The 22,318-nt window shown below is 43.9% G+C and overlaps 2 protein-coding genes across 5 annotated transcripts; one reads left to right on the top strand and one right to left on the bottom strand.

Annotated features, from left to right (window-relative positions):
- Positions 1-5: 5 nt before the first annotated feature.
- ints4 (integrator complex subunit 4) lies at positions 6-14,224 on the top strand. Of its 2 annotated transcripts, XM_023981338.1 has the most exons (24): positions 6-131; positions 687-881; positions 1,635-1,752; positions 1,872-1,978; positions 2,108-2,240; positions 2,452-2,552; positions 2,823-2,873; positions 2,963-3,051; positions 3,301-3,421; positions 3,519-3,590; positions 5,030-5,204; positions 5,373-5,578; positions 8,271-8,413; positions 8,519-8,634; positions 8,712-8,845; positions 9,333-9,493; positions 9,573-9,666; positions 9,783-9,863; positions 10,476-10,606; positions 10,684-10,743; positions 11,003-11,162; positions 11,245-11,388; positions 13,426-13,546; positions 13,667-14,224. In XM_023981338.1, the coding sequence occupies exons 1-24, from the start codon at positions 78-80 to the stop codon at positions 13,843-13,845; spliced, it is 2,946 nt and encodes a 981-aa protein (XP_023837106.1). In that variant the 5' UTR covers positions 6-77; the 3' UTR covers positions 13,846-14,224. The 2 variants fall into 2 exon arrangements, with proteins under 2 accessions (XP_023837106.1, XP_070293680.1); XM_070437579.1 differs by lacking the exons at positions 2,823-2,873; positions 2,963-3,051; positions 3,301-3,421; positions 3,519-3,590.
- aamdc (adipogenesis associated, Mth938 domain containing) lies at positions 14,213-16,822 on the bottom strand. Of its 3 annotated transcripts, none has more exons than XM_023981377.2 (4): positions 16,733-16,822; positions 15,980-16,132; positions 15,804-15,899; positions 14,213-14,577 (listed from the first exon to the last, which is right to left on the bottom strand). In XM_023981377.2, the coding sequence occupies exons 2-4, from the start codon at positions 16,109-16,111 to the stop codon at positions 14,437-14,439; spliced, it is 369 nt and encodes a 122-aa protein (XP_023837145.1). In that variant the 5' UTR covers positions 16,112-16,132; positions 16,733-16,822; the 3' UTR covers positions 14,213-14,436. The 3 variants fall into 3 exon arrangements, with proteins under 3 accessions (XP_023837145.1, XP_023837130.1, XP_070293686.1); XM_023981362.2 differs by having other exon boundaries at positions 15,980-16,172; positions 16,733-16,794; XM_070437585.1 differs by having other exon boundaries at positions 16,669-16,745.
- Positions 16,823-22,318: the final 5,496 nt, after the last annotated feature.

Raw genomic sequence — 22,318 nt, 5'->3', positions numbered from 1 at the left:
GTCGACGCTTGATGACGATGGTGCTGGGCGCTTTCAACAACAAAAAAAATACTGGAAGCTAGTTAATTTCTTTGGAAATGGCAGCACATCTCAAAAAGCGAGTTTACGAGGAATTCTCCAAAGTTGTTCAGGTCGGTAGACGCATGGTTACTAAAAAACCCGAAATATTCACATTTTAATTGTCGTTGTTCTTACAATACTAGCAAGCCAGCTAGCTAACGTTAGACTCAGACTGTGTGAGTGTTTCGTAGCTAGCTAACCAACTGTTAACGTATTGCATCCCGCAATAACATCCGAATTGTTGATAACATCGTGMATCCTATTTCATTAAATTTAGGTAGATAGAGATATTATATAGGACTCGTAGAAACGTTGCTGACTAGCTACGTTGGGTTACAATGATCTGAACAAATGGCCAGTGGTAGCTACTTTTAGTTAGCTAGYTGGTGTACATTTGCAATAGTGTTCTAGCCTAAGTACCAGTCTGTTTGTGTTATGATTATGCAAATCATGAAAAGGACAGCAATAGAGTAGGCAAGAGTACAAAGGGATCTGGTACCTGGCTAGCTTTGTCTAAATCCTTGCTATAGTTCGATCCCTACAGCTTTAGATATGCCGTTTGGGTGTCCAGATCCATATCACATCACAYAATTAAAAGGTAATCCATTGTCTCTGTTGATCAACAGCTTCCCCAAGAGGAGGCTCCAGCCAAGAAGCTCCGTCTGACCAAGCCAAGTAAGTCTGCAGCGCTGCATATTGACCTGTGTAAGGCCTCCAACCCCACTGATGCCTTGCAGTACCTGCTGCACTTCGCCCGCAGCTCCGTGGAGGCAGAGAGTGTGGAAGGGGTTGTGCGCATACTGCTGGAACACTACTACAAGGTATGATGGCCCTGGCTTTAATCTTTCCATCCTCACATCTCTTCTTCCATCCCTCCATCTTCTCCTTCGTCCTCTCTTTTCTCTTTCTATCCTTCATCATTCTCCCATCTCTCCTCCTGGAACACTATTACAAGGTAAAGCAGCCCTCCTCTCCCTAGCTGCTCTTAGCAATGCRGGTGTATTTACATACACTAGCGTTGCTTTCAATTGTATTGGGTTGCACACAAACAGTCAGCGGAAAGCCAGAAGTTTAATAGTATTACATTTGTGCCGATGTACTCTCTGCTTACCTCATGTCAAAATAAAAGTCCTGCACGTGCTCCATATGTGGGCAAAAAWTTAATGACTTTTATTTTGACATGAGGTAAGCAGAGAAGAAGTGGGTCTACAACAGACCAGTTTGGAAATTCTGTTTAATAATCCGATCCTTTAGATATTTTGTCACACATTCCACCCGTCAAAATGACCAACCTTCCTGCCCACCGGCACAATAAGTTGAAATGGAATTGTATTTAACTTCTGGCTTCCCGAGGACTGTTTTTGTGCAACCTAATACAACGGAAAGGAGTGTATGTAAATACACCTGCGTTGCTAAGAGCAGCTATCCTCGCCCCTCCTTCCATGGTCCCTCCTTTCTCCCCTCCTACATCTATCCTTTCTGCCTTGTCTTCTTCCATCCCTTCTTTCCCTCACCTTGCTCCTGTGTCTTGCTGTAGAAGAGTGATGACTGTTTGTGTATCTATGTCTCTGTAGGAGCAGGATAACTCTGTGCGGCTGAAGATTGCCTCTCTGATCGGCCTGCTTAGTAAGACCCAGAACTTCAACCCTGAGAGTATCCTAGATGACACCCTCAACACATTCAACACAGAGAGTAAGTTACAATCTGATTCACACACTTAGTACATCATTACACACTCTTTCCCATATCTTCTCTGACCTAGTCCATGTCTGTATTTGTGTTTTCTTCTCTCTGTGTGTGTGTGTGTCCAGAGTCCCATCAGGTTCTGGCTCAGCTGCTGGACACTCTGCTGGTCATCGGCACCCATCTCCCAGAAAGCCTTATTGTTAGACACAGACTCATAGAGGTGGCCTACAAGGTAACACGCATACAGTCGTGGTCTGCAAGTTTTTTCAGCAATCTCTCTCGTCCTCTTTCTCATCCCGCTCTCTCTCATCGATCTCTCTCATCCCCCTCTTTCATCTTATCCCTCTCATTTCTCTCTCAGCACCTGTCAGACACATATTTCGGTGTGAGGAATAAATGCCTACAACTCCTGGGTTGCCTGGGAAATGTGGACACGCCACTAAATAAAGATGGACAGGGATTGGTTCCAGCTGTTATTGGGGGCAGTGCTCCAGGTGTGTATATTTATTTGCGTTAACCAGGGTAGTTGAGTCAACAACAATAAAAACATTTACTACATGAAATGTTTATTTACTTAATTTAATTCAACCAGTTCAACCAGACACCCCCTCATTACATCACCATGTCTGAGAGATGTGTGTGGGATGTGCAGCAGCAGTGTGCTATCAGTGACTACTTTCCACTCTCCCTTCCTCCTCCTTCCAGGGGTGTCTGGTGGAGTGTGTGTGAGAGACGCGCAGAGCCTCATCAGTGACTACTTTGCAGACCAGGACCCAAGGGTGCGCACGGCGGCCATCAAAGCCATGGTATGACCTTACTTCCTCCTGTTATGTCCCAATATACATCCCAGCATGCTCACTTAGAATGCATGCCCAAAACAATGCTTCAGTCTATTGAGTGGATATTGAGAGGCCTCTCGATAGTCTGCACTGCTCTGAAAATACAGGACAGGTGAAAGTTAGCTGGATGCCTACTCCAAGCATATAGGACGCCTCTCTAGACTATTGGCATGTGTACAGGCTAGATAGATTATAGATTGACTGATTGATTATTCAATGTTCTGCTCTTCCTTTCAGCTGCAACTGCATGAAAGGGGACTGAAGATTCAACAGACCATTTATGATCAGGTAAAGTGTGTATGGTTGTGCATGCGTGTGTTTCTTTCCCAGCCGCTAGGTCCTTTTGTGTGAGCGTTTCTCTTTAATTGTGTGTCTAGGCCTGTCAGCTGCTGTGTGATGACTATGAGCAGGTTCGTTCGGCTGCCGTTCAGATGGTGTGGGTCCTGAGTCAGCTCTATCCAGAGAGGTAAGACATAGACTTGCACACACACACACACACACTGGCTGTGTTCAAGATCACCAAGTCCATGATTCATTGTGGGTAAATTGTGCCTGCCAGACTGATCTACAAATAATAATGAGTGGTTATTTATGATGCAAGTCAGCAGTCGGCTGCCATGTCAAACAAGCCCAACACTGAACACACACACTCACTGACTGGGGGGGTGAAAACTGCTGTGTGATTGATGAMTAAAGGAGGCATCTGTCCAATCAGCATTGTGCCGATTCCGTCGTCCAATGAGCAAGTCCGTCTGGTCGACGACTCGTTTGGGAAGATTAGTCACATGGTCTCTGATGGATCCTGGGTGGTCAGGGTGCAGGCCGCCAAAACACTGGTGAGTACACACACACAACTGTATATTTTGACATCTTACTTTTCAGATAGTCATGGTTCTCCTTTCCTCCCCCTCCACTCGTTCCTCTCTTCCTCAGGGTAACATGTTGCAGGTCAGTCCTCACTTCCTAGAGCAGACTCTGGACAAGAAGCTGATGTCAGACCTCAGGGTACGTACACTGTGTGTGTGTGTAAAATGTCTCTTCAGAGGAAGCATACAGCATTTTATTTGTAATTCATTTATTATAATGTATATTTCAGAGGAAACGTACGGCTCATGAGCAGGTCAATGAGCTCTATGTAATCTAGATGTAATGTAATACAGTACATATACTACCTTTCAAAAGTTTGGGGTCACTTTGAAATGTTGGTGTTTTTGAAAGAAAAGCAATTTTTTTGTCCCTTAAAATAACATAAAATTATTCAGAAATACAGTGTAGACATAGTTAATGTTGTAAATGACTATTGTAGCTAAAAACGGCAGATTTTTTWAAATGGAATATCTACATAGACATAGCCCATTATCAGCAACCATCACTTCTGTGTTCCAATGGCACGTTGTGTTAGCTAATCCAAGTTTATAATTTTAAAAGTCTAATTGATCATGATAAAACCCTTTTGCAATTATGTTAGCGCAGCTGAAAACTGTTGTGCTGATGAAAGAAGCAATAAAACTGGCCTTTAGACTGGTTGAGTATCTGGAGCATCAGCATTTGTGGGTTCGATTACAGGCTCAAAATGTCCAGAAACAAATAACTTTCTTCCGAAACTCATCAGTCTATTCTTGTTCTGAGAAATGAAGGCTATTCCATGCGAGAAATTTCCAAGAAACTGAAGATCTCGTACAACGCTGTGTACTACTCCCTTCACAGAACAGTGCAAACTGGCTCTAACCAGAATAGAAAGAGGAGTGGGAGGCCCCGGTGCACAACTGAGCAAGAGGACAAGTACATTAGTGTGTCTAGTTTGAGAAACAGACGCCTCACAAGTCCTCAACTGGCAGCTTCATTAAATAGTACCCGCAAAACACCAGTCTCAACGTCAACAGTGAAGAGGCGACTCTGGGATGCTGGCCTTCTAGGCAGAGTTCCTCTGTCCAGTGGAAACATGTYTGTCTTTTCAGCTGTTTTACCAAGTAAAGTCGTATTGTTCGTTTTTACTCAGGTTCTAAATAAACCATCAGACAACTAGGGAAGCTCAAACTAAGTTTGTTCACCCACTGGGTCAAACAGCTGAAAAGACATGCATGTTTCCACCAGCATTTATACCCCCCTTTAGGCAGTCTTCTCCTTTTCTCTAAACACTACATGTTTGTTGCTAGGCAGGAAGTTAAGTGATATAGGTAACAAACTATTCCTTCTCCCTTCATGTGACCTGACCTCGGCCCACATTTCTCACTAATCCACAGCTATCCACCCTTATCAGTGACCGCAACCATGTGATTGCCCTTTCCCTTACTCAGTAATATTCCAAGCCCCTAGCTCATATCCAACCTCTGTTGAGCCCACCATATACATTCCTCCTACATATAACCATTCACTTCTGGTGTAGCAAGTATTTCAAATTACAACCCAACAATATATTAATAATAATGTTATCTATATCTCAGAGGAAACGTACTGCTCATGAGCGGGCCAAGGAGCTCTATACGTCAGGTGAGTTCTCCTCTGGGAGGAAATGGGCTGATGATGCTCCCAAGGAGAAGGTGGACACCTCAGCTGTCAACCTGATTGCCTCAGGGGCATGTGGAGCCTTCGTACACGGACTGGAGGACGAGATGTACGGTAAGGGTGTGTGTGTGTCGGTAAGTGTGTTTGGGGTTGTGTGTGTGTGTTATGTTTTGTTTGTTTCTGTGAAGGCTGTGGAGGCTCAGCGAGAGTGTGTGTGTTTGTGTGCGCATGGGTTTTGTGTGTGTGTAAATTATAATGTTCCTGTGTGTGTTTTATCTGTAGAGGTGCGTATTGCTGCTGTGGATGCACTCTCTGCTCTTGCCCAATCATCTGCCAGCTTTGCCGAGAAGTGCCTGGACTTCCTGGTTGACATGTTTAATGATGAGATTGAGGAAGTCAGGCTGCAGTCCATCCACGTCCTGAGACAGATCTCTACTAACATCACCCTGAGAGAAGACCAGCTGGATACTGTACTGGCTGTACTAGAGGTAACACACACCAACACACATATGGAGACGCATACACACACACATGCACGTGCCAACACACACGCATGCATGCACACACACACACACACACACACTTACAAGGTGAAAGAAGAACATTTCTAAATGTTAGAATATAGAGTGCCAGTCAAAAGTTTGGACACGCCTACTCATTCCAGGGGTTTTCTTTATTTTTACTATTTTCTACATTGTAGAAAAGTAGTGAAGACATCAAAACTATGAAATAACACATGGAATCATGTAGTAACCAAAAAGTGTTAATAAATCTTAATAGATTTTAGATTCTTCAAAGTATTCACCCTTTGCCTTGACAGCTTTGCACACTCTTGGCATTCTCTCAACCAGCTAAAGGAGTCACCTGGAATGCATTTCAATTAGCAAGTGTGCCTTGTTAATTTGTGGAATTTCTTTCCTTCTTAATGCTTTGAGCCAATCGGTTATGTTGTGACAAGGTAGGGGTGCTATACAGAAGATAGCCTTATTTGGTAACGAACAGCTCAAATAAGCAAAGAGAAACGACAGTCCATCATTACTTTAAGACATGAAGGTCGGTCAATCTGGAATATTTCAAGAACTTTGAAAGTTTCTTGAAGTGCAGTCGCAAAAACCAAACCATCTCAATTGGGTTGAGGTCAGGTGATTGTGGAGGCCAGGTCATCTGATGCAGTACTCCATCACTCTCCTTCTTGGTCAAATAGCCTTTACACAGCCTGGAGGTGTGTTGGGTCATTGTCCTGTTGAAAAACAAATGATAGGCCCACAAAGCGCAAACCAGATGGGATGGCGTATCGTTGCAGAATGCTKTGGTAGCCATGCTGGTTAAGTGTGCCTTGAATTCTAAATAAATCACTGACAGTGTCATCAGCAAAGCACCCCAACACCATCATACCTCCTCCTCCATGCTTTACGGTGGGAACCACACATGTAGAGATCATCTGTTCACCTACTCTACGTCTGACAAAGACATGGCGGTTGGAACCCAAAATCTCAAATTTGGACTCATCAGACCAAAGGACAGATCGCCACCGGTCTAATGTCTATTGCTCGTGTTTCTTGGCCCAAGCAAGTCTCTTCTTCTTATTGGTGTCCTTTTGTAGTGACTTCTTTGCAGCAACTCGACCATGAAGACCTGATTCACACAGTCTCCTCTGAACAGTTGATGTTGAGATGTGTCTGTTACTTGAATCAAATCAAGTTTATTTTATATAGCCCTTCGTACATCAGCTAATATCTCGAAGTGCTGTACAGACACCCAGCCTAAAACCCCAAACAGCAAGCAATGCAGGTGTAGAAGCACGGTGGCTAGGAAAAACTCCCTAGAAAGGCCAAAACCTAGGAAGAAACCTAGAGAGGAACCAGGCTATGAGGGGTGGCCAGTCCTCTTCTGGCTGTGCTGGGTGGAGATTATAACAGAACTATGCCAAGATGTTCAAAATGTTCATAAGTGACAAGCATGGTCAAATAATAATCAGGAATAAATGTCAGTTGGCTTTTCATAGCCGATCATTAAGAATTGAAAACAGCAGGTCTGGGACAGGTAGGGGTTCCATAACCGCAGGCAGAACAGTTGAAACTGGAATAGCAGCAGGGCCAGGCGGACTGGGGACAGCAAGGAGTCATCATGCCCGGTTTGCCGTGACGTATGGTCCTAGGGCTCAGGTTCTCCGAGAGAGAGAAAGAAAGAGAGAACGAGAGAATTAGAGAGAGCATACTTAAATTCACACAGGACACTGGATAAGATAGGAGAAGTACTCCAGGTATAACCAACTGACCCTAGCCCCCCGACACATAAACTACTGCAGCATAAATACTGGAGGCTGAGACAGGAGGGGTCAGGAGACACTGTGGCCCCATCCGATGATACCCCCGGACAGGGCCAAACAGGAAGGATATAACCCCACCCACTCTGCCAAAGCACAGCCCCCACACCACTAGAGGGATATATTGAACTCTGTGAAGCATTTATTTGGGCTTCAGTTTCTGAGGCTGGTAACTAATGAACTTATCCTCTGCAGCAGAGGTAACTGGGTCTTCCATTTCTGTGGTAGTCCTCATGAGAGACAGTTTCATCATAGCGCCTGATGGTTTTTGTGACTGCACTTGAAGAAACTTTAAAAGTTCTTGAAATTTTCCGAATTGACTGACCTTCATGTCTTAAAGTAATGGACTGTCATTTCTCTTTCCTTATTTGAGCTGTTCTTTCCATAATATGGACTTGGTCTTTTACCAAATAGGTCTATCTTCTWTATACCACCCCTACCTTGTCACAACTGATTGGCTCAAACGCATTAAGAAGGAAAGAAATTCCACAAATTAACTTTAAACAAGGCACACCTGTTAATTGAAATGCATTCCAGGTGACTACCTCATGAATCTAGTTGAGAATGCCAAGAGTGTGCAAAGCTGTCATCAGGGCAAAGGGTGGCTACTTTTTAAGAATCTCAAATATAAAATATAAATTTATATTTGTTTAACACTTTGTTTGGTTACTACATGATTCCATACGTGTTATTTCATAGTTTTGATGTCATCATTATTATTCTGCAATGTAGAAAATAGTAAAAAATAAAGGTAAACCCTGGAATGAGTAGGTTTGTCCAAACTTTTTGACTGGTCCTGTATCAAAAAAAAATTTGCGAATAAAAATAATAACTGAAATGTGTAACTTGTGTAGGACTCGTCTCGTGACATCAGAGAGGCGCTACATGAGTTGCTGTGTTTCACCAATGTGTCGACTAAAGAGTGTATCCAACTGGCCCTGCTGGAGCTGCTGAAAAACCTCACCAAGTACCCCACCGACCGCAACTCTGTCTGGAAGTAAGCTTCTGTCTGTGTGTGTCTGTGTGTATCACTTTGCAAGTGATTCAATAAAAAAGCTTTTAAAACTCAACACACTCTTTCTCTTCATCTCTCTCTCTCTAGGTGTCTAAAGTTTCTAGGTTGTCGTCATCCTACGCTGGTGTTACCGCTGGTTCCAGAGCTGCTCAGTACTCACCCCTACTTCCACACCCCTGAACCAGACATGGATGACCCTGCCTGTATCCTACACACACACACACACACACACACACCTATACCTACCTCTGTGTTGTGTGTTCCTGACCTAGCGTACCAGATATTGCAGTGTTGGTGCTGGTGTTCAACGCAGCTCAGTCTTGTCCCACCATGACAGCTCTGTTCTCAGACCACACCTTTAGACACTACACCTACCTACGGGACAGCCTCTCTCACCTAGTACCTCCTCTCAGGGTAAGACACACACACCCCTTTCACCAATCTATGTCGAGACCCACTGTGTCATAATTAAGCAAAATGGCCCGAGGGGGTGTGCTATATGGCCAATATACCAAGGGATGTTTTTACGCACAACGCAACGTGGAGTGCCTGGATACAGCCCTTAGCTGTGGTATATTGGCAATATACCACAAACCCCTGAGGTGCCTTATTGCTATTAAAACCTGGTTACCAACCTAATTAGAGCAGTAAAAATACATGTTTTGTCCTACCCGTGGTATACGGTCTGATAGAACACGGCTGTCAGCCAATCAGCATTCAGGGCTTGAACCATCGTGTGTGTGTGTGTGTGTTGTCGATAACGTGTGTGTGTGTGTGTGTGGTGTGTGTGTGTGTGTGTGTGTGTGTGTGTGTGTGTGTGTGGTTGTGTGTGTGTGTGTGTGTGTGTGTGTGTGTGTGTGTGTGTGTGTGTGTGTGTGTGTGTGTGTGTGTGTGTGTGTAGTTACCAGGGAGGACGCAGCCCCAGTACTGTGTGAGTGGTATAGAAGGTTCCGGCAGTGTGGAGTCTGCTCAACTGTTCCTCCAACAGAGTCTGAGCAGAATTAGCACTATACACAACCTACAGGACCCCGGGGCTCAGGACCTGCTCAACTTTACTATCAGGTACATACATACACACTAATACTATCAATACATTAAAAAAATTGAAGCTAATATTTTGTGTGTGTGTGTATCCTCTCAGAGACCTACAGAGACTGGGGGAGCTACAGACAGAGCTGGCAGGAGCTGCTGACTTCTCTGCCACCTACCTCCGCTGCCAACTACTGCTCACCAAGGTGTGTTTCTGCATCTGGATAGACCGGTGTCTGTCTGCATTACATTTGACCAGAATGCCCAAATCGTATTGCCTTTCCTCATCTCCTTGTCTCCTCTCCTTGTGTCCTTCCCACAGGCCTTGCAGGAGAAGTTGTGGACTATGGCCGTCCCCCTCTGCCTTAAACACAACGCCATGGCAACTGCTGCTGCCAAACAGGTACACACACAAACTATTGTGTTTTTTAAATAGTATTTTTCACTTTGTTTAGACACTTGAAATGGGGGGATACGGGTTGAAGGAGGGATTGAACCCCGATCTCCGGTGGGAAGAGGAGCATATACACGAGGAGCATATACACTGAGCGTACAAAGCATGAGGAACACCTTCCTAATATTGAGTTGCATACCTTCAGAACAGCCTCAATTCATTGGGGCCTGGACTCTACAAGGTGTTGAAAGCATTCCACAGGGGTGCTGACACAAACCGGTGAACCTGGCACCTACTAACATACCCCGTTCAAAGGCACTTACATACTTTTGTCTTGCCCATTCACCTTCTGAATGGCACACAATCACAATCCATCTCTCAATTGTCTCAAGGCTTAAAAATCCTTCTTTAACCTGTCTCCTCCACTTCATCTACACTGATTGAAGTGGATATAACAAGTGACATCAATAAGGGTCACCTGGTCAGTCTATGTCATGGAAAGAGCAATGTTTTGTACACTCAGTGTATGTGTCTTCAGCCAGTGGCGTTACCCCTAGACATTAATGTGATGTGCAGAGTTGTGTGTATATAATGTAATGTTGTGTGTGTGTGTGTTTGTAGATGTTGGAGGAGACGTATAAACTGGAGTTCCTATATAGTGGTCTGGAGAACAGACAGGTGGCCACCATACACCACGTCAGACTACAGGCTAAGGCCTTACAGCTAGTCCTGACTGCCCGTACCAGACGAGGGTTAGTACACACACAAACACCCCCACCGTCCATGTCTGTAACTGTCAAGCAGCTCAACCCCTTTCATCTCTCTGCAGAGTTGAACCTCTCATCAGTGTCTGTGAGAAGTTCCTTCAGGAGGTGGAATCCTTTCAGAGGTATATTATCTTTTTTTTTTTTTACCATCATTTAATCTGCCTATTTAATCTGTTTTATTTAATCAACTTTTGACATCTTTGAAAACATAAGACAGACTATTTGTCCTATAAAAGACAAACAGAAACTGATGCATCTGTAATGAATTGGTGAACTGAATTGTTGTTTTAATTTATCGCCACADGGTGGCAACATTGACCTTGCAGAAAGCACACCCTTTTCTTTTGGTATTCTGATGAATCCTGACCTCTATGCCTCCAGGCTGTTTGTGGTGGAGCTGCCCCACCTCCAGGAAAGTTTTGTGGGGAAGCTGTTGGACTTGAGTCCCAAGCTGTCGGTTTGCAAGCCTGGAGAACTAGTCAAGATCCTTCAGACCACATTGAGACAGAGTGGCTTCTTAAACCTTCAATTACCTAAACAGGTACACAGAGAGACACACACACACACACACACACACACACACACAGGTATTTGACCCAGATGTGGTTTGTATTGGCTGGCAGGTCCAGCGTGCGTCAGCGACCATCATCGAGCCGACAGGAGAGTCTGACAACCCGCTGCATTTCACCTCTGGCCTGGTGGTGGCGCTAGACATTGACGCTACGCTGGAGCACGTACAAGACCCCCACAACACTGTCAAAGTACAGGTACACACCCTGTTATATAAAGTCTCTGGTACACACACCCTTGGCTGCGTTACGATTCTCCAACCTTCTCCCAAAGCGTACACTCGCCCTTACCCGGAATATAGTGGAAACTCCCTCAAGCTGTGCTTGCACCAATCCAATGTAAATGCATACGGTGGATACGCCTGCACATCTCTGGGTGAAGGGTAGAGAAATCAGAATGAAGCCTTTGTCCAGGACCCTAGCGGTATGTATATAAGCTAGAGGTCGACCGATTATGATTCTTCAACGCCGATACCGATTATTGGAGAACCAAAAAATGCCGATACCGATTAATCGGTCGATTTTTTATTATTTATTTGTAATAATGACAATTACAACAATACTGAATGAACACTTATTTTAACTTAATATAATACACCAATAAAATCAATTTAGCCTCAAATAAATAATGAAACCTGTTCAATTGGTTTAAATAATGCAAAAACAAAGTGTTGGAGAAGAAAGTAAAAGTGCAATATGTGCCATGTAAGAAGCTAACGTTTAAGTTCCTTGCTCAGAACATGAGAACATATGAAAGCTGGTGGTTCCTTTTAACATGAGTCTTCAATATTCCCAGGTAAGAAGTTTTAAGTTGTAGTTATTATAGGAATTATAGGACTATTTCTCTCTATACCATTTGTATTTCATTAACCTTTGACTATTGGATGTTCTTATGGGCACTTTAGTATTGCCAGTGTAACAGTATAGCTTCCGTCCCTCTCCTCGCTCCTACCTGGGCTAGAACCAGGAACACAACGACAACAGCCACCCTCGAAGCAGCGTTACCCATGCAGAGCAAGGGGAACAACTACTCCAAGTCTCAGAGCGAGTGACGTTTGAAACTCTATTAGCGCGCACCCCGCTAACTAGCTAGCCATTTCACATCGGTTACACCAGCCTAATCTTGGGAGTTGATAGGCTTGAAGCACAGCGAAGAGCTTCTGGCAAAACGCACGAAAGTGCTGTTTGAATGAATGCTTACGAGCCTGCTGCTGCCTACCACCGCTCAGTCAGACTGCTCTATCAAATCATAGACTTAGTTATAACATAATAACACACAGAAATACGAGCCATAGGTCATTAATATGGTCGAATCCGGAAACTATCATCTCGAAAACAAGACGTTTATTCTTTCAGTGAAATACAAAACCGTTCCGTATTTTATCTAACGGGTGGCATCCATAAGTCTAAATATTCCTGTTACATTGCACAACCTTCAATGTTATGTCATAATTACGTAAAATTCTGGCAAATTAGGAGGCCCAAACCGTTGCATATACACTGACTGCGTGCAATGAATGAGAAGTGACACAATTTCACCTGGTTAATATTGCCTGCTAACCTGGATTTCTTTCATCTAAATATGCAGGTTTAAAAATATATACTTCTGTGTATTGATTTTAAGAAAGGCATTGATGTTTATGGTTAGGTAYACATTGGAGCAACGATACGCACCGCATCGATTATATGCAACGCAGGACACGCTAGATAAACTAGTAATATCATCAACCATGTGTAGTTAACTAGTGATTTTGATTGATTGATTGTTTTTTATAAGTTAAGTTTAATGCTAGCTAGCAACTTACCTTGGCTTCTACTGCATTCGCGTAACAGGCAGGCTCCTCGTGGAGTGCAATGTAATCAGGTGGTTAGAGCGTTGGACTAGTTAACTGTAAGGTTGCAAGATTGAATCCCCCGAGCTGACAAGGTAAAAATCTGTCGTTCTGCCCCTGAACGAGGCAGTTAACCCACCGTTCCTAGGCCGTCATTGAAAATAAGAATGTGTTCTTAACTGACTTGCCTAGTTAAATAAAGATTAAATAAAGGTGTAAAAAAAAAAAAAAATAAGATTTCCGATTGTTATGAAAACTTGAAATCGGCCCTAATTAATCGGCCGACCTCTAATATAAGCTGTGCCCTCTCTCCTGCTGATGGATGAAGTGTTGGTCCAAGTTGTAATAGTTTGCTTTGTCTTTTACACACACACACACACACACATTTTATCTCTCTCTCCAGGTGCTGTATCCAGACGGCCAGTCTCATGTGATTCAGCCTAAACCTGGAGACTTCAGGAGTCCTGGACCACACCGCCACCGCCTCATCACACAGGTCTACTTGTCTCACTCCGCATGGACTGGTGAGGACACACACTACCGGTCTCACAGCACATGGACTAGTGGGGGCACACCCACATTCCAGCTGTCTTACTCTGCATGGACACAAACTCACCCCCGGCCCCTTTCTCTGTCTCTTTCAGAGGCGTGTCAGATCGAGGTGAGGCTGCTGCTGGCCTACAGCTCATCTCGTCTCTGTAAGGCGGTGTGGAGTGACAGCAGCACTGAAGGCCTCCAGCCAGCAGAGGGTGCCACTGAGGGAACCATTTCTTTCGGCAAACCTGTCAAGGTCTTCATCATGCCTAAACCTGCCCGCCGCTGACACCAAACACCTCTAAGCATCCATCTCGCTTTCTCCCACCCCTAACCCTCTAGTCCTCAGCCATTGGAGCAGACCTCAAAGCTGGCCGTTCCTTACTGCGTATATGTTTATATTGTTAGTGTGTGACTGTGTGCCACTCCTGGCTGACTGCTCAACTAGAATGAGGTTGTGTCCCAAATAGCACCCTATTCCCTATATAGTGCACTACTTTTGACCACTAAAGGAAAAGGGGTGCCATTTGGGATTCATCCTGAGACTCAGCCAGAGTATCACTGAGGTCACCTGTCTGATCTGTGTGTTGCTATTCCTAGTTGCTATAGTTAAGGACCATTTTTTTTTTCTTTGAATGACAATAAATGAAACCAGATGACAAAAACAAGCCTTTATTCACAGCAAGTCATTTCAGCTCTTCATTACGGTGTTGTGTTCATCAGGCACCAAACAGGCACCAAACAGAATAAAACAGGGAGGGACTACATAGACTTGTCCATTGCAAAACGTTTTGCTACAGTGTGCTGTAATGAATATGACCCTGTTGAATTGCACCAGGCTTTCAGACTTCTCCTACTGGCCACCTGTGGTATGATGTCATCAGCAGGTAGAGTGGAAGATGCCACCCACCTTGGCTCCCTGGCCAACCAGGTTGTTGTATTCTGTGATGGCCTTCTCTGTCTGCAGAACTATCAGCTCCACTCCTCTCTGTATCACGAAGTCCACAGTTGAGGACGGGACCTTTTAGAGAGAGAGCGCAGAGTTCAACATTGCAGCCATCTTTAAAGGAAAACTCTACCCAAAAATGATATTTTTGTATTTGTTTCATTAGTCCATTGTTAGCATAGTCCCAAAATGTTTTGCATGTCAGCAATCAAGTTTTCAAGATGTAACTTTCAAAATACAGAAATCAATTTGCATCATATGATTCTGGGTTTTGCATCATACGGGGATGATTTCTGGGTTTTGAAAGTTACATATCTTTAAACCCTGATTATTGACAGGCAAAACATTTTGGGACTGTCAACAATGGACTAATGAAACTAATACAAAAATTGTTTTTGGGTGGAGTTTTCCTTTAAAAGGCAAGTCAAGACTGACTGATCTACAAATCACCTTGCATCATAAATAACTACTCAATATTATTTGTAGATCAGTCATTCACAATTTACCCATGGTACATCACAGTTTTGATGCTCTCGAACAAGGCCAGAGAGAAATCAGGGGAATTGTGGGAAAGTGTACATGTGTAGAAGCTGGTGAAAGTATGTTTGTCGGGGCTAGGGAAAGTGAAGGATAGGGTAAACGGAGAGGAAGCGAGAGGTTTTACTCCGCCCAAAATAAGTGAGGAATTTTTGTATGGAGGTTAGAGTGTCGAATTTGATAAACAATAAATGTGACTGTTCTTATTTGATTGAAAATAAGTTTCGTAATAGGTTGTTACGAATGCAGTGTAATAAGTGGACGCCCTTGGCACTTCGGCAACCCAAAAACGACTTTATATCGGAGTTGTGCCTATTGTCATAAAGAGAGGACTCATCATGGATATCATCTATTTCAGCATGGACATTGCCATTGAAGGCTTCCAACATTTTAAAGTAGTCAACTGGGTGGGGATTCCTATGAGTTGGAAAAATCAGCCAATGAAGGAAAATAAAATGTACTACTTTAAAATGGAGCCTATTGCTGTCACAGACGCTATAATGGCAGAGATACAAAGATGAGTCCTCTATATATCGCGATGGCCCATTGTTCACAAGCTTTTCTGCCCTCTCATTGGCTCGAATAGTCCCACCTGATCTCACCTCCCGCCTGCCTTCCATCTTTAAGGACATTTATTACCATTGTTAGAGTGCACTAATATCTTGTCAATATAATAAACAATCTTTGGGGTGAATGTGTAGATCTTGGGAAATTGTCATGTAAACGAGTAGGGGAAGAGTGTGTGAATGGGGCTAGGGGGATACCTGCAGCGCCTCACTCATGCCCCGCCCGATGACCAAAGTCGCCACTCCCTTCTGAAGCACCTCCTCTAGATCTGCAGGCTGCACTCCAGGGTGATGCTACACACAGTCAGTCACATCATTATCATCATACAAGGTGCCAATTGAGACGCAGTCCATGTCTTATTATCTTAACTTACATCCGTCCCAGTCTCTCTCCAGTCCCATGCGCGGCTACCCCCGGGCCACACCTTACAGTCCTTATAGGAAGACGAGCAGCCCTTCACCTTCATGTGTCCCCAGGACAGGGAAGCGATCTCTGGCGACGACATAGGTCAGATGTTGTGTCTCGGCTGATGCAGGCACGTTTGGAAACAAACGCAGCGTTTTCAACTAAACACAAGGCAAACGCAGCGTTTCATTGGAAATTAATGTAATTCTGGTGTGCCAAAATGCAATGGCGCAGTCGGTGGGATCGAAGTAAAGGTGGGCCAGGAACCGGAGGGTTGCTGGCATCGGTATCCTAGATACTATCTTGCCCTTGAGCAACCCCTTAATGGCTAATCGGGCGGCCCTGCTCAAACCTCTCCGATCTGTGTGTTGGTGTCTCAAGAGGGGTTGTCAACTTGAGATCAATGCTCCAAGGAATATGGATACACAAAGTATTATTGTAAAACATAAGCATATCTAGTGAGAAACATACCTAAAGTTGAATCCCTATTAACTATTATTAGATCATATTTCTGTCAACGTGACCATGTAAACAAACACTGGGGAACTGTAGCAGGTTCACGCAAACAAGTTCTGAAACCGAACGATCATTCATGAACCGAAACTGAATTGACGAAAGTGTCGCTGAAATGTCATTTTGCTATCATTTACTACTCACTTGTCTTGGTTTTAAAACTTTATTAATTTTATGTCCGTCAGTCGTGAATGCTTATTGTCCTTACCAGTTCGTTCCCTGTGCTACTTTCGTAAAGGGGTGTGTTCCAGATCGTTAGGTTAAGTAGCTGATACTGCAGCGTTGTGGAACGTTGCAGATAGATATTCAATGAGCTGATGCGATTACTTTTTCTACATACCAGAGAATTATATTTGTTCTATATCATACATTTCTATCTGAACGTTAGACAACGTTGTCGCTCCTGCTGAACGTGGCGATGACAAAATGTGGACTGGCTACGGTTAATTGTAACTGAACGTTTGAAGTAATGGCTGTTTGTCCCACCGAGTTCATCCAATAACCACTTACTTTATTTATAAAATGTATTTCTACATGGACTTTTAAGTTGTGTGTGTGTGTGTGAGAGAATCACTCCCGTTCCCCCAAAAGGCTATTATACTGCCTTTAGGTTCCCATTCCTCCTGTAACGTCACAAATGTCAGCCAATGTGTAAACTGTCGAAAGGGGAACAATGATGCTGCAAAGGTATTTGATAATAACAAAACAAAACAACTATTATTTATTTTTATTTTTATTTTATTTATTTTTCTCCTTGGGTCACTATATCTATTCTGCCAATTTGGATTGATCCCCTCTTCCACACGGAACCCCACTACACGGAACCCCACTAACTTACCGACGGAAACGCACGAGGTATCTACAAACAGACCTCCATCCCATGCTGCTACCGGCAGCCACATACCCGGCCAGCTGTCTGGATCGCCACGACCCCAACCAACCTCTACTCACTGGACCCTTATTGATCACCCGATTAAGCATGCCTCTCCTTAATGTAAATATGCCTTGTCCATTGCTGTTCTGGTTAATGTTTATTGGCTTATTTCACTGTARAGATTCTAGCCCTGTTCACTATACCATATCCAACCTCTCAGTTCCACCACCCACATATGCGATGACATCACCTGGTTTCAATGATGTTTCTAGAGACAATATCTCTCTCATCATCACTCAATACCTAGGTCTACCTCCACTGTATTCACATCCTACCATACCTTTGTCTGTACATTATTCCTTTAAACTATTTTATCGCCCCCAGAAACCTCCTCTTACTCTCTGCTCCAGTAGCTCTAGGCGACCAATTCTCATAGCTTTTAGCCGTACCCTTATCCTACTCCTCCTCTGTTCCTCTGGTGATGTAGAGGTGAATCCAGGCCCTGCAGTACCTGGACTTGAGTCAGTTTGTAGGCCTCCTTGCTCGCACACGCTTTTTCAGTTCTGCCCACTATTTTCTATAGGATTGAGGTCAGGGCTTTGTGATGGCCACTCCAATACCTTGACTTTGGTGTCCTTAAGCTAGGATGGTGTTCTTTGACTTGCAAGCCTCCCCCTTTTTCCTCCAAACATAATGATGGTCATTATGGCCAAACAGTTCTATTTTTGTTTCATCAGACCAGAGGACATTTCTCCAAAAGTAGTCTGGCTTTTTTATTGCGGTTTTGGAGCAGTGGCTTCTTCCTTGCTGGGCGGCCTTTCAGGTTACGTCGATATAAGAATCGTTTTACTCTGGATATAGATACTTTTGTACCCGTTTCCGCCAGCATCTTCACAAGGTCCTTTTGCGTGTTCTGGGATTGATTGATTTGCACTTTTCGCACCAAAGTACGCTCATCTCTAGGAGACAGAACGCATCTCCTTCCTGAGTTATGACGGCTGCGTGGTCCCATGGTGTTTATACTTGCGTACTATTGTTTGCACAGATGAACGTGGTACCTTCAGGCGATTGTTAATTGCGCCCAGGGATGAGCCAGACTTGTGGAGGTCTACAATTTTTTTTCTGAGGTCTTGGCTGATTTCTTTTGATTTTCCATGATGTCAAGCGAAGAGGCACTGAGTTTGAAGGTAGGCCTTGAAATACATCCACAGGTACACCTCCAATTGACTCAATGATGTCAATTAGCCTATCAGAAGCTTCTAAAGCCATGACATAATTTTCTGGAATTTTCCAAGCTGTTTAAAGGCAGTCAACTTAGTGTATGTAAACTTCTGACCCACTGGAATTGTGATAGATTATTTCACTGTGTCTATAAACAATTGTTTGGGAAAATCCCGTGTCATGTACAAAGTAGATATCCTAACCGACTTGCAAAACTATAGTTTTTTAACAAGACATTTGTGGAGTTGTTGAAAAACAAGTTTTAGGTTGAGTAATTGTAAACTTCTGACTTCAACTGTATATTCACTTTTAATACTCTAAATACACTTGGAACTGCATGAAAATCATGTTTATTTGAGTTTCAAAACATTTTGAAATGTTGATCCCAATGTCACACATTGGCCCCATTTATTTATGAAAGACCCAGAACGTTATTTTTACATGTGGAGCATGCAGAATGGAGAAGTCCTTTTTAGTCCACAAATACGCTTTCTGGTTCCGGAAGCCAGCTTGTGATGCATATGTTTTTGTGGATAAACATATCATCTTTTTTTTTTATTTTTTATTTAACCTTTATTTAACCAGGTAGGCAAATTGAGAACACGTTCTCATTTACAATTGCGACCTGGCCAAGATAAAGCAAAGCAGTTCGACACATACAACAACACATAGTTACACATGGAGTAAAACAAACATATAGTCAATAATACAGTGAAAAAAAATAAGTCTATATACAATGTGAGCAAGTGAGGTGAGATAAGGGAGGTGAAGGCAAACAAATATATGTATAAATAAATAAAATAAATAAATAAAAATATAAAAGGCCATGGAGGTGAAGTGAATACAACACAGCAAGTAAATAAAACTAAAAAAAACTGGAATGGTTGGTTTGCAGCGGAAGAAAGTGCAAAGTAGAGACAGAAAATAATGGGGTGCAAAGGAGCAAAATAAATTAATAAAATAAATACAGTAGGTAAAGAGGTAGTTGTTTGGGCTAAATTGTAGATGGGTTATGTACAGGTGCAGTAATCTATGAGCTGCTCTGACAGCTGGTGCTTAAAGCTAGTGAGGGAGATAGGTGTTTCCAATTTCAGAGATTTTTGTATTCGTTCCAGTCATTGGCAGCAGAGAACTGGAAGGAGAGGCGTCCAAAGGAAGAATTGGTTTTGGGGGTGACTAGAGAGATATACCTGCTGGAGCGCGTGCTACAGATAGGTGCTGCTATGGTGACCAGCGAGCGAGATAAGGGGGACTTTACCTAGCAGGGTCTGTGAGATGACCTGGAACCAGTGGGTTTGGCGACGAGTATGAAGCGAGGGCCAGCCAACGAGAGTGTACAGGTCGCAGTGGTGGGTAGTATATGGGGCTTTGGTGACAAAACGGATGGCACTGTGATAGACTGCATCAATTTATTGAGTAGGGTTTTGGAGGCTATTTTGTAAATGACATCACCGAAGTCGAGGATTGGTAGGATGGTCAGTTTTACAAGGGTTGTTTGGCAGCATGAGTAAAGGATGCTTTGTTGCGGAATAGGAAGCCAATTCTAGATTTGACTTTGGATTGGGATGTTTGATGTGAGTCTGGAAGGAGAGTTTACAGTCTAACCAGACACCTAGGTATTTGTAGTTGTCCACATATTCTAGTCAGAACCGTCCAAGTAGTGATGTTGGACAGGCGGGCAGGGGCAGGCAGCGATCGGTTGAAGAGCATGCATTTGGTTTTACTTGTATTTAAGAGCAGTTGGAGGCCACGGAAGGAGAGTTGTATGCATTGAAGCTGCCTGGAGAGTTGTTAACACAGTGTCAAAAGAAGGGCCAGAAGTATACAGAATAGTGTCGTCTGCGTAGAGGTGGATCAGAGAATCACCAGCAGCAAGAGCGACATCATTGATGTATACAGAGAAGAGAGTCGGTCCAAGAATTGAACCTGTGGCACCCCCATAGGACTGCCAGAGGCCCGGACAACAGACCCTCCGATTTGACACACTGAACTCGATCAGAGAAGTAGTTGGTGAACCAGGCGAGGCAATCATTAGAGAAACCAAGGCTGTCGAGTCTGCCAATGAGGATGTGGTGATTGACAGAGTCAAAAGCCTTGGCCAGGTCAATGAATACGGCTGCACAGTATTGTTTCCTATCGATGGCGGTTCGATGTCGTTTATGACCTTGAGCGTGGCTGAGGTGCCACCATGACCAGCTCTGAAACCAGATTGCATAGCGGAGAAGGTGTGGTGGGATTCGAAATGGTCGGTAATCTGTTTGTTGACTTGGCTTTCGAAGACCTTAGAAAGGCAGGGTAGGATAGATATAGGTCTGTAGCAGTTAGGGTCAAGGGTGTCCCCCCTTTGAAGAGGGGGATAACCGCAGCTGCTTTCCAATCTTTGGGGATCTCGGACGACACGAAAGAGAGGTTGAAGAGGCTAGTAATAGGGGTGGCAACAATTTCAGCAGATAGTTTTAGAAAGAAAGGGTCCAGATTATCTAGCCCGGCTGATTTGTAAGGGTCCAGATTTTGCAGCTCATTTAGGACATCAGCTGACTGTATTTGGGAGAAAGAGAAATGGGGGAAGCTTGGGCGAGTAGCAGAGGGGAGGGCAGTGCTGTTGTCCGGGGTAGGGGCAGCCAGAGGGAAGCATGGCCAGCCGTGGAAAAATGCTTATTGAAATTCTCAATTATAGTGGATTTGTCGGTGGTGACAGTGTTTCCTATCTTCAGAGCGGTTGGAAGCTGGGAGGAGGTGTTCTTATTCTCCATGGACTTTACGGTGTCCCAGAACTTTTTTGAATTTGTGTTGCGGGAAGCAAATTTCTGCCTGAAAAAGCTACCCTTGGCTGTTCTAACTGCCTGTGTATATTGGTTTCTGGCTTCCCTGAAAGTTGCATATCACGGGGGCTGTTCGATGCTAATGCAGAACGCCATAGGATGTTTTTCTGTTGGTTAAGGGAGTCAGGTCAGGAGAGAACCAAGGGCTATATACTGTTCCTGGTTCTAAATTTCTTGAATGGGGCATGCTTATTCAAGATGGTGAGGAAGGCATTTTAAAAAAAATGACCAGGCATCCTCTACTGACGGGATGAGATCGATATCCTTCCAGGATACCCGGCCCAGGTCGATTAGAAAGGCCTGCTCGCTGAAGTGTTTCAGGGAGCGTTTGACAGTGATGAGTGGAGGTCGTTTGACCGCTGACCCATTACGGATACAGGCAATGAGGCAGTGATCGCTGAGTCTTGGTTGAAAACAGCAGAGGTGTATTTGGAGGGCAAGTTTGTTAGGATGATATCTATGAGGGTACCCGAGTTTACGGAATTGGGGTGGTACTGGTAGGTTCATTGATAATTTGTGTGAGATTGAGGGCATCAAGCTTAGATTGTAGGGTGGCTGGGGTTTTGAGCATGTTCAAATTTAGGTCGCCTAGCAGCACGAACTCTGAAGATAGATGGGGGGCAATCAGTTCACATATAGTGTCCAGAGCACAGCTGGGGGCAGAGGGGTGGTCTATAGCAGGCGGCAACGGTGAGAGACTTGTTTTTAGAGAGGTGGATTTTTAAAAGTAGAAGTTCAATTGTTTGGGAACAGACCTGGATAGTAAGACAGAACTCTGCAGGCAGTCTTTGCAGTAGATTGCAACACCGCCCCCTTTGGCCGTTCTATCTTGTCTGAAATCTTGTAATTGGGGATGAAAATATCTGAGTTTTTGGTG

Source organism: Salvelinus sp. IW2-2015, linkage group LG4p (assembly GCF_002910315.2).
Source record: "Salvelinus sp. IW2-2015 linkage group LG4p, ASM291031v2, whole genome shotgun sequence".
NCBI lineage: Eukaryota > Metazoa > Chordata > Actinopteri > Salmoniformes > Salmonidae > Salvelinus > Salvelinus sp. IW2-2015.
This window is presented reverse-complemented; position numbering and strand designations above follow the sequence as displayed.